Raw genomic sequence first — 14,572 nt, forward strand, 5'->3', positions numbered from 1 at the left:
TGTGTGTGTGTGTGTGTGTGTGTGTGTGCCTGGCCTGAGTCACAGCACTGCCTTAGGCTATTGTTAGAGCTAAGCACAAGTCAAATAAGAATTTGTGGATTGTATCTGTAGGGGACCTTGTGTGTGTGTGTAAGATATCCCTTTTTTTCTGATTGTATTTCTGTACAATTTCTGTTTATTTAATTAGAGAGATGTGTGACAGCGAACCTACCTGCTGCGCTCATGGCAAAGATCTTAAAATATTATTTTATTATCCACCATATGTCCTGTAAGGATGTAAGAAAATATACACACAATTTTGACATGGTTTTCTCACTGATGTGTATTATTCTCCTCAGTATTTTGGGTTATGTACCCAAAGCTCGAGGCTGAAGAGAAGTGTGACACGACAAGTTACACAAATGAGGCAGCAGTGTCTCCGTCTGTCCTCTCTCACTGTTCCTAATAACTCATCTCTCTCTCTCTCTCTCACCCTCTCTCACTCTCTCTCTCTCTCTCTCTCTCTCTCTCTCTCTATCTCTCTCTCTATCTCTCTTTTGCTGCTTCTGGTCTCAGATCATGTTTCCTTTATGTCATTGTTAATGCAGGTCACCCAGAGTTCACCCGTAATCAGCTGCAGACACACACACACTCACACACAAATGCTAGGTAAAGACAGTTATACACATTATAGTACAATTGACAAATCAGTGAATTTACTTTACACACTTTGCTGTCCAAATATTTAATTTAATAGGTCCACCCATTCTAAAATCTCCATAGTAATGTATGACCATTTAATGGAAGTCTGTGGAACAGCTAACATGAGCCTAAGGTCACATTGTCCATTGCCAAGGTATAAAGCCCCTCAGCACTGGGCTGTGGAACAGTGGAACTTTGTTCTTTTGGGGTAATGGCATAGCTATCAGTAACTTTGAGATGTGGTAGAGTTGTGCTTGTGATCCACACTAATCCAACAGCAGTTTCTGATCACGTTTAAGCTCTTACAGCTGAATGTCATCCAATTCTCACAGCAATGTACCAATATTCTTACAAAACTATAAGCTATCTCTGCATTAAAAGGGGACACAGTGTGGCTCATTACATTCAGCATTCTAGTCTCCTATTTATCTGAAAAACTTACAACTGGTATAAGTTTTTTTTTTCTTTTAATTAAACATTTAAATTTCAGTTCACTTAAAGTAAAGGGGAAAGATAAGGCCAAAATTTACTTAAGCTAATTTAGACCAATATTCTATAAAGTATAGTACTTTAGAGTACTTGTACTTTAGTTTAGAAAATAAATGTATTTATATCACACAAAAAAATCTAATTACATATTTATCTCAAACATTAATTACAAGCTGCCATCTGTTTTCTCTTTATGCAGTCAGCTCTTATTCCTGTTTCAGTCTGAATTTAATGTGTGTGTGTGTGTGTGTGTGTGTGCGCGCGTGTAGTTCAGAGACATGGTATGGTGACCTGGGCTAATTGTTCCACTGAGACACACACTGTGTGTGCACCGTGCTCTGTCACATAGCGTATACACTAAAGAATAGAGGACCATTTACCCCCCAGGAATACAAGGAGGAGCTTGTCCAGTCCACCTACCAATGTATGTTTTTGGACGGTGGGAGCACCCTACTCTCCTCACAGACAGTCGCCTGAAGTTGGGTTCAAACCCAAAGCCTCAGGACCCTGGAGTTGTGTGACAGTGACACTACCTGTCGCACCACAGTGCTACCTAAAGTGCTCAAGCCAAGGTGACAGTAACAATAAGAAACCCTTAGAACTTGAGGACATGTTTGGAGGAGCCAAGTCTCAAATGAGGAACCCACCTTCTGGTCAAAACAAAAGCAAAAAAAATAAATAAATCAAACAAGAGCCTTATGAATGAAGAATGAGTGTACTGTACTGGAAAAAAATAATAGAAATGAGTCAGTGAAAGTATAACATTCTATAGAACCTAGTACCTACTGATCAGTCTCTCAATATGGACTTAAACTTCCTTTCAGGCCTGTACCATTAAGTTGTCCTCTCACAGTGTAAGGATCCAGAGGAAAGAAGAAATTTTGGATCTGAAAATGAAGGTGTAGCTTGATTTTCTCTCGTCTTTAAGTACTGTTTATCTGATTGTTACAGGATACCCATTGCTTTATTTCTTTTTATCCTTTCTTACAGTTCTCCCCCTCTCCTCTTCTGCATGGAAGTGTGTCATCTTATATCTCATCTCCTTAGTAATATCACCTTTTTTGAAGCACACGAGTGACACAGTGACACTTTAGAGTAAATACTAATAGATTGTGCATCTGAGATTGTACTATTAAATATAAATTTCCTACCTTATATAAATGACTTGTATTTAAGACCATTTTGACTGGAAATGAAATAAATTAAAAAACGGTTCGGACATTTGCTTAGTATGTTGTGCTGTGTTGAAAAAGTAGGCAAGTACTGTAGTTTATGTATTGCTGGTGTCATTTTCAGAAATGAAATTTAGTGTGTTGTGTTTATATGATGCGTTCTGATCTGGTATATTATAAGACTTTCTCCCACGGCTGGATAAAGAAAAGACAGCTGTCTCCGAGTTCCTTACACTTCTCAAAGCCTCTTAGATGAATCCGGTAGGCCTCAGCTCAGATGAATAAACGCATGTGCTTTCCTTGTTCATTATAACTAGGACCAGAACACAATGGGTTGCCAGGGCAACCAATGAAAATTACAAAACGGAGAACAGTTTTTGTTTTTTTCCTGTTGTGAAGTACAGACACTCCAAAAGGGCACATTTTATGTTCATCATATTGTGGTGAAACTCTGTGCAGATTTAAAATGGTGCTTCAAAGATTGATGATGATTGATGATGGACACAACCCATTAAAAAATATGCATGTGAACCAGCCACCTCCTTTTTTCTACACTTACGGTCCGTTTTATCAGCTCCATTTACCATATATGTGCACTTTAAAGATCTGTAAATACTGACTGTAGTCCATATTTACATTTTTTTTTTCAATACACATTAAACGTGATTACCCCCACAGGAGCAGCACAGAGCAGGTATTATTTCAGTGGTGAATCATTATCTGCGCTACAGTGATACTAATAGATATGGTGTTGGTACAAGTGGATCAGACACAGCAGTTCTGCAGCTTTTGTTAACACCGAGTCCACATATTTTCAGTCTGTTAGACACACCTACCTTGTGGGTCCACCTTATAGATGTAAAGTCAGAGGGAGTAGTGCATCTGATGCTGCTTAATTTGTGTCAGTGAATCTCTAGTTCTTCATCAGTGGTCACAGGATGCTCTTGGCTGTATATTTTTGGTTGGTGGGCTATTCTCAATCCAGCAGTGACACTGATCAGTCAGCAGCCCTGCTATGTCTGATCCAGCACAACACAAACTCACTCAGTACCACCATGTCAGTGTCACAGCAACGCTGGAAAAGACAGTACCTTCCTCTGCCGGGGTCCTCACCACTGGGGGACAGGGTGAAAAGGGGCTAACAGTGTATGCAGAGCAACAGATAGAGTCTATAATTGTAGAACTAATGGCCTTGGACACACACAAAAATACAGCCTTGGACACAACAAATGAAATAAAAATGAGAAGCTTAAATTGTAATATGGTTTCCAAGACAGCATTAAAGAAACAGCCATAACATGTAATATATATCAGTATTGAATTTCTGTGGCCAAAACATATGAAATGCTAATACTAATAATAAAACATACAGATCATAGGTTTGTTGGGTTTAGAAAATATATAGCAATTAGCATTTTTTTAATAATAAATAAACTACGTACATTTGCAGATGCATCATCCTGCGGTACTAGCAAAATTAAATGATTTTGCCCTATAGGTTTGTTGTAGTATGCTAGTAGAGCGGGATAATAAATCAGTATAAATATATATCTTAGTATAAAATGTTTCAATAACAATGATATGATTTTTAACACATTTTCAATATTTCAATATACATTATTTACAGTATCTGTCACTGACTGACGTTTATTAGAGGGTGCCCAGTTCACTGCACTTAATTTTATAGTTAGTTTAAAAATATTAATTTGGGCAAAGCCAAGAAGTTTTAGTTTGATGGAGATGTTGTATTTCTTGTTTGTTGTGGGCAGTTTTTTTATGCCTTTTATGTTGTTTATAAGGATATAGGAATTATATCATATCGACTGATATTTAGAAATATATCATGATAAAGATTTTGTCCATATTGTCCAAACCTATGTAGTATAGCAGGCAACAGGGCTGGTCCACTTCTTGACCTGGGCAAAGTCACATAGCTATACCATTAAGAGTCGTAAAGCAAAGTCCTCTAACTGTTTTTTTTTCTCATTTCAATTAGCATTCAAATCATGCGTTGAGTTTTTTTATTTTCAGTTTTTTAGCCCATCCTACCCAGTTCCTACACTAGTGAAGAAATAAATTTTGTGCCACATTACCGTACCATTCCGTACCTTTCTTGGAATGTAATATTTCATAGTATCTCATAAAAAAAATATGAGGAAATAAATCACTTCTGTTTCGGGTATGTAAAACCACAAAAATTGCTTAAAAAGACTTCAGGTGAAATGGCAGGATATATGTCAGATAACTCTATGCTAATTGATTGATACCAGGGCTTAGAAATGTAATGGTCATTTGTGTTGTGTCACGGGATACTTTTAACTGTATTGGGTTCCAATTACTGGACGTGCACCTCTGACCTTATAAATCCTGAATATTCTTAATTTACTTTTATGTCTTAATGGTTTTCTGTCTCTTATGAGACAGATGTGCCGTAACTGTCTTAGTAAGCAGATGGATACACATCCTGACAGGGTCGAACTCACCCACTGAGACACCTGAGCTTCCGCAAAATTACTGCGAATCTGAGCAATCACTTTAACGCCTGAACGCGGATGGCCTTGCCGTGTCCAACAAAGAGATTTTCATTGTTCAAATGGGATTAATCTTGTCATCCTGGTTTATTGTGGCTATTCTTACGGCTGGGGTTAAGCCAAGGCATCCGGTCACCTGCCGACCATGTCGCATGCTCAATTACAGGCTACGTCACCCCCTGCTCTCATTACACTAATGACCTCCCGTCCCTGTCTCAGAGCTGTTTTTCTGAAAGGATTTAATTAGACTCCTCAGTGTCTCTTTATTCCCCCCTCCCTCATTGTTTTCTAGTAGTATGTCTAGATTTTGACACCTCATATGTTCTACATTTTGTTTGAAATGTATGTATCAAAAATAATGAACAATACATTGCAATGTGCAAAAACGTTTGAAAAGGCAGTGTGCTTATTTTAACTTAGACAATCTAGAAAAAACAGGTCACTTTAACAGGGTCACCTAATTTGTAGTGTACATCAAATGCTTTTTGCTGGTGTACAGTTAGAGACTTTAGCCTGGGGCCTGCATAATTAACGTGCTATCATGTATGGGGTGGGCAATATGGCTCTAAAATAATATCACAATATTTCAGGGTATTTTGGCGATAACAATATTCTTGGCGATATGACAAAACACTGAAAAATACTTTTATTAATTTCAAGAACACTCTCTTGCAACCAAATGAGAGTTAATATTAATGATATTGAAATATATTTAATATATATTAATAATATTTTTTATAAAAAGGTTTTATGTATTAAAAGTTTTATTTTACTACAAATGTAAGTTTCAAACATTCAGAAGTAACCAAAAAACAATCTGTAAACATATTTTGTAACAACAGTACATTACTATCTGATTTTGTATAAAAAATAATATAATGTGGTAGAATCTACCACAAAAGCAAATTGCAGAAAATTTAACAAAATAACGCAAACCATTATTTAAAAACTAATCTTAAAGTTTCACAGTGAATAACAAAATGAATATAGAATAGTTGCTGTTCTGAATCAGTGTAGTTATGTAGTTATGTGCTGGGGATAGAGCCCACTGGCTGTTGGACTGTTCTAACTGCATTTTTCATTTTCCTCATCCTCAACCGGGTGCCTGAGGTGGTGAAACAGATTAGTTGTGCTTCTGTTGTTACAGGCTTCTTTTGTTTACCACAAATTACCATGGTTTATTACATCTGATTTTTGTAACAAAACCACCTTCACATAATTAAGGTCACTCTCCTTTTTTTGGGAGGGGGGGCAAATTCCTCCACCTCAGAGCCACTATCTACCTTACTTCACTGTGCCTAAATGATTCATGTAAAGAACGGGTGACATGTTATGGATAACTGCATGATGTCTTTACTTTAAACAAGTCAGAATATCACGATTATCACAATGTTAATTTTTTAAAACCATTTAAAAATTGTGACTATATTATCATGAACGCTACAATATGCCTCAGCCCTAATCATGTACAATTTTTGTGAGCCATCATTTAGCCCTCCACCAGTGGTCAGTTTCTAATAACAGACCCATTCTTGCTAGGATGTCAAAACAGATGTGTTGAAAATGCCCTGTCATAGTGGTTCTGAAACTGACCAATCATGAATGGGCTACATAGAGGGTGTTTAAAAGAGTGCCTGATGAGGTGGAACATTTAAAATGAAATTAAATGATATATATATATATTTTTTATTTTTTTTTTATTTTATGTATATATAAAGTTTGGTGTAAAACAGCTCTTTCTTATTGTTTATCTTTTGCAGGAAAATGTAGAATATGCCTTCCTGATTATTTTCACTATTGAGACCTTTTTGAAGATCATTGCCTATGGACTGGTGATGCACCAGAACTCCTACATTAGAAACGGCTGGAACATGCTGGATTTTGTTATAGTTATAGTGGGGTAAGTCAAAGCACAAGAGAACACGCTTATGTACAATGTTATGTCGAATTTAAAACTCTCAGATTCTTAAAGGAACACTAGGTAAGGTTTAGTATTTTTACTCCTGGGCTCCTCCTGCTGCTGCAGAGCGGAATTTATTTTTTACAGCATTTTCCAGAAGTCAAGGAGGAGGGAATTGGATGGTGGTATCCTACCCTTCTCCAAAAGTTACAGTGCAGTTTCTTCAGCTTTGAGCCAAGAGTAGCATAGAAAGAGGTCAGTGGAGAATCACAATGATTTTGAAGATGTAATTTTAAGGTAAAATTACTACCAAGTGTTCCTTTAAAAGCATGCATACGTTCATTTTATAAATCTCATTTAACAACCAAAGGCCTTCACATAGATTTATTTTTCATTTTGTTGCCTCATGTTTTATATAGAAAGCTTTCCATTTGATTTTAGGTGTAAATATATATTGATTTAATTTCAGCCACAGGAGTGAGGTTGGGCACTGATGTTGGGTGATATGTTCTAGCTTGCAGGTGATGTTCCAATTCTTTGTCAAGTTATTGGGGATGAGATCAAGGCTCCTTGTAGGCTTGTCAAGTTCTTCCACACCGAATGGAGCAAATAATTGATATATGGACCTAACTTTTTTTATGAGGGCTTTGCCTTGCTTTAGCAGGAAAGAGCCTTACTCAACAGTTACCACAAATTTGAAAGTACTCACCACTCTACATTCTCATATATAGGTTTCATACTGTATGATAACAGTGTAATTCTTTTAGTATGCAGTTTCTGTACCCTAGGTTTGGGACTCATAGTGTGTGTACACTACATTCCTATGGTTTTGTTCTGTAAATATGTGTGCACTGTTTGCAGCTAAGCTGTTGAAGCCTATTTTTCCATTTCACAGTAACATGTACCTTTGATAGGGACAGCTGTACCAGGGCAGAAGTCTGAGGAACTTGTTTTTGGAAAACCTGCATCTGAAAGTGACACGCTGAAAGTCCTGTTTTACTGTTTGTCGGCTGAGAGTGTTGAGAGGGCAAGTCTATGTGCTTTGAGTACCATAGGCTTTGAAAGCACTCAAGACTGTCCAAAGTAAAATATATAGAAAGTAGAAAGCCTTCTTAACGTTAATTGGAAATCAGTGTTGAAAGGTTTTATTCCAAATTATTTTGGAGCATTTTTTGGTCCATTCTTTGTGAAATTTACACACAATGTTAAGAATAGCTGATGTGTTAAAATTATGAAGTAAATTAAAAACTGACAAATTGGAGATGTTCATCATGAATCATGCCCAGAGATGTTCATGATGAATCATTTTAAATGAACTAATTCTTTAAATGAAAGAATGAACTAAGTATAGCATTAAATGTGCATAGTTGCAAATAATAAATCAGATTGTTATGGATGCTGGAAGGAATTATTTACAGAAAAGTAAGTTATTTAATGAAAATTAAAATTGAAAATTGAAATTAAAGTAGTTTAATTTTATTCTGCACTCCCTTGTGTAATAGATACTTCAAATATCAAAACAGTGAATTAAGACGTATGTTCTGCAGCTCTTGCATCACTGCTACAGAAAGTCCTTTGTACTGAGGTTTTCATGGGAAAGCAATGGGATGCATTTTAGCTTTCCAAAGGTAAGAAGAAGTACTATCAAGGAAGACTGTTTGGTGCAAGAGTTTCATTGTAATATTGGAATTTTCTCCATTTCGGAACAGTTATTTACTGTGGAGCTTCTGTAGAGATTCTGTTTCTGTACCCAGTGCCTCATCGAAGAAAGCATTGCATAATGCTCCTGCCCTGTCTCTTGAACCCAGTGACATCAGGTTGTCATAGAGATGGCTCCCACACATTATTTGAAGCATTTTCTCTCACGCGATTTAAAGCTAAGGGTTCTGGAGCTCCACGCTTCGCCTTGTAAAGCTACACTTTTGCTAATCACATTATTATACTAATAAAATAAGAGCGGATGATTCAAGGAGATATCTTGTTGTTCATTATTAATATTCCTTCTTTATTTTGTAGATATTGCTACTTTTGTAGCTTAAACTGGCCTTAGATACAATGTGTAGTTTAGAAACACATGCAGTCATTTTAGGGGTGCCATTCTGAATAATAAACACTCACATATTACAGAAACGCATGTGTAATACATACATAAAATTATAGATTCATTCAATAATAATAGTCAAATGAGTTGTCAGATTATATCTTCATTATTTTTATTGGAATGATCCAAATCCAAATCTGAGTCCATGGTACTCAGTCAGAAAAGGGTGGAGTGCTCTCAAGTGGGAGAGTTCAAGTATCTCCCTTAGAGATAGGGTTAGGAGTTCGGACATCCGGGAGATGCTCGGAGTGGAGAGGAGCCAGTTGAGGTGGTTCGGACATTGACCATGCTGGAGAGATTATATGTCTCGACTGTCCTGGGAGCTCCTCGGTATCCCCCCAGAAGAGTTGGAAGAAGTGGCTAGGGAGAGGGAGGTCCGGGCTTCCCCCGCAACCCAGACCCAGATAAGCAGTGGACAATGGATGGATGGATGGATAAAAACACTATCTGGGAAATAAGTTAACAACACTGTAAATAATAACTTAAACAACACTGTAAATAAGTTAAGTCAATTTTCCAACATCAAAAACAGAAAAGTACACAAAAACATTTCTATGTAATATCACATTTGACACTTTTTAGTGAATCCATTCTTGGCTTTTGTTACAGCTTCTATTCTTCTCAATGACATGCTTTCAGATTTACAAAGAAACCTGCAGGAATATTTTTCCCATATCATATAGGATATAGGGTTGACAGAAATACCTTTAGGGTTTTTCTGATCTTAGATGGCAGGAGTCACAGCTATATTTTGAACCTTAATTTTTAGAACTCCAGATGTTTGTCTTGTGTTTTCTGTTCCTTTCCCCTTCCTTATGCAAGTAGATTATCTTTTGTCTAATCTTCTCAGTAAACTCTCCTGACAAATGAATAACATAATGGCCATCTTGATTGGAAAGTATATACTTTAAAGTTGATCTCTGAGCCTCTCTAAATTTGCAGAGTATAATCTGCCAAGGTCAGGCATATATTTACAGGATTCTACAAAACATAAAAGGCCAACGTGCATAGGTTAGTGTGCCACTGTACTGTTAGCACTGCAAATTTCTTATTTCAGCATAAGAATGTTGGTTGTCCTTGTCATGTAATTAACATCTTTGTATATGCGGTTATGTGCTTGCTTAATAACCCTCCTCTTTATTTAATGTTTGTGTAGCCTGTTCAGTGTGGTCCTGGAGTTGATGACCAAAGAGGGCGATTCAAGTCAGTCCGGAGGGAAGCCTGGTGGGTTTGATGTTAAAGCATTGCGAGCGTTCAGAGTGCTCCGCCCCCTCCGGCTTGTCTCAGGAGTGCCCAGTGAGTTAATACATCAACATTGCTTTAATTTGGTTATGCTTTTTTAAATTTAAATATCTTCGCCATCTAATGAAAACATGTACATTTTGTGTCAATTTTTAGTTTACTGCGTCACTCTGTGTGTAAGTGATATGCACAATGTGATATGCACAACCTCTTCTGTGCATACATATTGCTGAATACACATTTCACGTTCCCTTTTGTAAATTAATACAGTGAAATTGTATAGTAACAAAATATATTAGAATGTTGCCAAAAAATATTATTTTTTATATTCTAATGGTTTTATATTGTATGTATTTTTCACTCTTGCTACAAAAATCACATTTATGCTGATCCTGGTCTCACTTTCTTGCCCTTGTTTACCTGCCTGAGCTGATATATACATTTTATTAAAGATTAAAGCTTGCTGTAACACATATCATTTCTCATGGATCGTAGCAACCTCTAGGTTAGAAATCCATGTGTTCCGTATTAGCTAATGTATCCTGCTCTGAATATGCCATCATTCTACAGCAGAAGACTACAGGTTTTTTTTATTTATCATACTTGATTCATCTTAACATGAGTCATCATTCAAACGGCGAAGGGTAGGAAGATCCTTGAAATGAATGTCTGTATCTTCAGGATTCATTTTCACAATATTTTACCACAGAAGATTGCTAGTGGATTACGTAAAATACAACAATACATTTTTATATTATATATTTAACATCAAAGAACTACAATTCCATCTGCAATAATCACAGAAGTGCTATAGGTATATGTCTGATAAACAACTTTACTTTGAATTCTCTGAATAATCAGCAGGCACACACTCTTGTCACATCAATATTATGCTTCATAGATTTGTTCCACCACATGCACAAGCCATCAAGTTTAAATAGGTTTAGTAAATCTCTGATGCGTCTAGACAACTAGGTGTCAGTATTATAGCTGGTTAAAAACCTGAAGACGAATCAATGAAGAAAATTGACTTATTTGATGTCATAAGTTGCTAATATATTTCTTATGTTTCAATATGGTCGCAGGTTTACAAGTAGTGCTGAACTCCATCATAAAAGCCATGGTTCCCCTGCTGCACATTGCTCTGCTTGTACTCTTCGTTATCATCATCTATGCTGTCATTGGCCTGGAACTCTTCATTGGGAAGATGCACTCTACCTGTTACATAAACAACACACGTAAGTGTCCCTGAGCATGTCTGTAGGCATTCTTGCTTTTGCTCATGCTTTTTTCTATAGCTATAAAAATATGTAATGCTGTACAAAGGACCAGTATGTAGTGAGCTGATCAAGTTTGGCGATTATATTGTAGCATGATCATCTGATTTCTGTTGAAGGTAGGATTTTGTGAGGCATAAATGACCCAAACAAATAGATGAAACATTCTTTAAAAAAATTTGCAATATGCAGCAATTTTTTTACCTTTGCATTTAACCCTGCCATGGCAGTAAACACACACTAGTGCACTAGGGGCAGTGAGCTTACACACAAACCTGGAATAACAGGCAACCATTCCCAGCATGCTTTGAGCAGTTTGGGTTAAGTTGCCTCGCTCAAGGGCACCTGAGCCATGGATGATGAGGGAGGAGACAGTGCTGCTCTTTCACTCCACTCACCACTTATTTTTCCTGTTGGTCATGGAGATTGAACCAGCGATCTTATGCTCCAAAGCCTGCTTCACTAAACAGTAGGCCACAGCTACCCCTTCATTTTAACATGGTTACAAGGTTAAAATATGTTTATTAACAAACAACATTTCCTCATAAGCTCATAAGCTCACAAAAACACATCACACATTCAACGTCAGTCTTGTACAGTATTTTTATATTTTTTGTCATAAGCTTTTGTCAAGATAAGTGCTATCACACAAAACAAAGTTTAACCAGCTTGACCCTGTCTGTGCTTAATCACACCTTGGGATAGATCAAACTGGGATTTAATTTGTTTGTGAATTGGAGATATGACAGTGAAAGTTGGGGGAAGATTTTACTACAAAATGGCGGCTGACTAATGATGCAGAACATCTGTCTTTGGTGGGGTTTTTTTTCTGAATCTCACTGTACATGTGTCATCATGCATTTTATCAAGTTGCTGGTGTTAAAAGTCATTTTTTCCTCCATATTACTTTTACAAAATTTGCTTTTGTTTAAATAGTATGGCTCGCATCATTTGCATCATTAATTAATTGGCTGTAACCGCTTTTCCAATTCAGGGTCGTGGTGGGTCCATAGCCTACCCGGAATGCAAAGAGAGCAAGGCCAGTGGTGCTCTGCATGACCTCCAGCCTCAGCTGACTGAGGCATCACAAGGGAATCCAACTAGAAATCTCTAGATGATTGCCATAATACAGGCTGATTCTAACAGATGAATGATCAATTTTACAGTCTCTACTGACGTAGTGATAACATTCTCAAAATTAAAATGATAAAGCCTCCATCTTTTGGGTATGCTACTGGTTTGTTAGAATTACAGTTATGTCTTAAACATTGAATGTTCTTTTCATTATTTCTATATTTTCTGCTCTTCCTTTGTAGGTACATTAGCAGAAGATGAACCTGCTCCATGTTCTCTGTCAGCCCATGGACGCCACTGTACAGTTAATGGCACTGTATGTAAAGACGGTTGGCAGGGGCCCAACAATGGCATCACCAACTTCGACAACTTTCTGTTTGCTATGTTGACAGTTTTCCAGTGTATAACCATGGAGGGCTGGACAGAAGTGCTCTATTGGGTAAATAATGTCATATTCACCAGAAACCTGATACAAATGTTTCACCTGATACAAATGTTTCACCACTCAGTGAGATGTACGTAAAACAATGCATCTGACCCATCATGATTATTCATTCATTCATTATCTGTAACCGCTTATCCAGTTCAGGGTTGCGGTGGGTCCGGAGTCTCCCCGGAATCATTGGGTGCAAGGCAGGAACACACCCTGGAGGGGGTGCCAGTCCTTCACAGGGCGACACATACACTCACACCTACGGACGCTTTTGAGTCACCAATCCACATGTGTTTTTGGACCGTGGGAGGAAACCCGGAGGAAACCCACGCGGACACAGGGAGAACACACAAAACTCCTCACAGACAGTCACCCAGAGCGGGGCTCGAACCCACAACCTCCAGGTCCCTGGAGCTGTGTGACTGCGACACCTACCTGCTGTGCCACTGTGCCACCCCATCGTAATTAGCATCATGCTATCTTTTCCCCTCATGTGTTCAACAGAAATATTTGCACATAACCCAAGCTCCTGTTTTGGATTTTGCTGCTATGAAAGAACATTTTTAATGCTTCTTGTAAACATCTCCAAATTCAGTTATATATTGATTAGGAATAAATGAGAGGTGGTTCTTTTTTGCGTAAAAGGTATTAACCCTTAAAGTTTGATGAAAAATGTCTGTTTCTTTTGTTTAAAAGGTAAGATATATCTGCCTCTGGTTGAACTTTGAAAGATATACTGGAGTAGGAAAGGCGTGTGAAAAGGCAGTGAAAGGGCACAGGGCGTGGCTGCATTATTTAATTTATATATTGAAAGAAAATGGCCACGCGGTGAGGTGACCTATGAGCTGTGCCTATAGAACCTGGGGTCGGCACTGTAGAGGCAGATCAGACCAGAATAATAATTTCTTTTGTTTATTATTACAAAGCAGCACCATTCAGGTTTGGATGAAGTTACTCTTTAATACCTATACAAAACATACAAAAGTCACTTGTGGAAAAAAACAAAACTCTGATTTAAAAAATAAAATAGTAGTAAGTGGCTTACTACTAGTTGCTCTAAAATGGCGGCATGGTGGTGCAGCAGGTAGTGTCGCAGTCATACAGCTCCCGGGACCTAGAGGTTGTGGGTTCAAGTCCTGCTTCGGGTGACTGTCTGTGAGAAGTTTGGCGTGTCTGCGTGGGTTTGCTCCGGTTTCCTCCCACGGTCCAAAAACAAATGTGTTTGTTCTCAAAAGCATCTCAAAAACTCAAAAAGTGTGTGAGTGAAGGTGTGAGTGTGTGTCACCCTGTGAAGGACTGGCGCCCCCTCCAAGGTGTGTTCCCGCCTTGTGCCCAATGATTCCGGGTAGGGTCCGGACGCACTGTGACCCTGAACTGGATAAGTGGTTACAGACAATGAATGAATGTTGCACAAACAACAATAACAATACATTTAAGGACAAAGAAAGCCCTGTGCCTATTTCACACAGCAACACTCTGTTTCTACATGGAAAAATATGACTGTTGGAAATATACACAAGCAAGCTTTATAACCCCTCTAGCAGCAGATTTAAATTAAAGGCACCATTTTAAGATGGGAACCCCCCAATCAGAATCAGCTGTTATTGATCTAACTGAATGTCATTAAGCAATAGCTCCAAGATACTAACTAAACAAAGTGCTTAACCCAGCC

General features: G+C 37.8%; 1 protein-coding gene across 1 annotated transcript in view; it reads left to right on the top strand.

The window, feature by feature from the left end:
- cacna1db (calcium channel, voltage-dependent, L type, alpha 1D subunit, b) overlaps window positions 1-14,572 on the top strand; it is a 114,109-nt gene that overhangs the window by 55,725 nt on the left and 43,812 nt on the right. The window contains exons 5-8 of the mRNA XM_066644480.1: window positions 6,634-6,773; window positions 10,031-10,170; window positions 11,202-11,354; window positions 12,710-12,906. Coding sequence (XP_066500577.1) covers window positions 6,634-6,773; window positions 10,031-10,170; window positions 11,202-11,354; window positions 12,710-12,906 — 630 coding nt within the window. The remainder of the gene's footprint in view (window positions 1-6,633; window positions 6,774-10,030; window positions 10,171-11,201; window positions 11,355-12,709; window positions 12,907-14,572) is intronic.

This window comes from Hoplias malabaricus, chromosome 14, assembly GCF_029633855.1.
Source record: "Hoplias malabaricus isolate fHopMal1 chromosome 14, fHopMal1.hap1, whole genome shotgun sequence".
Classification (NCBI taxonomy): Eukaryota; Metazoa; Chordata; class Actinopteri; order Characiformes; family Erythrinidae; genus Hoplias; species Hoplias malabaricus.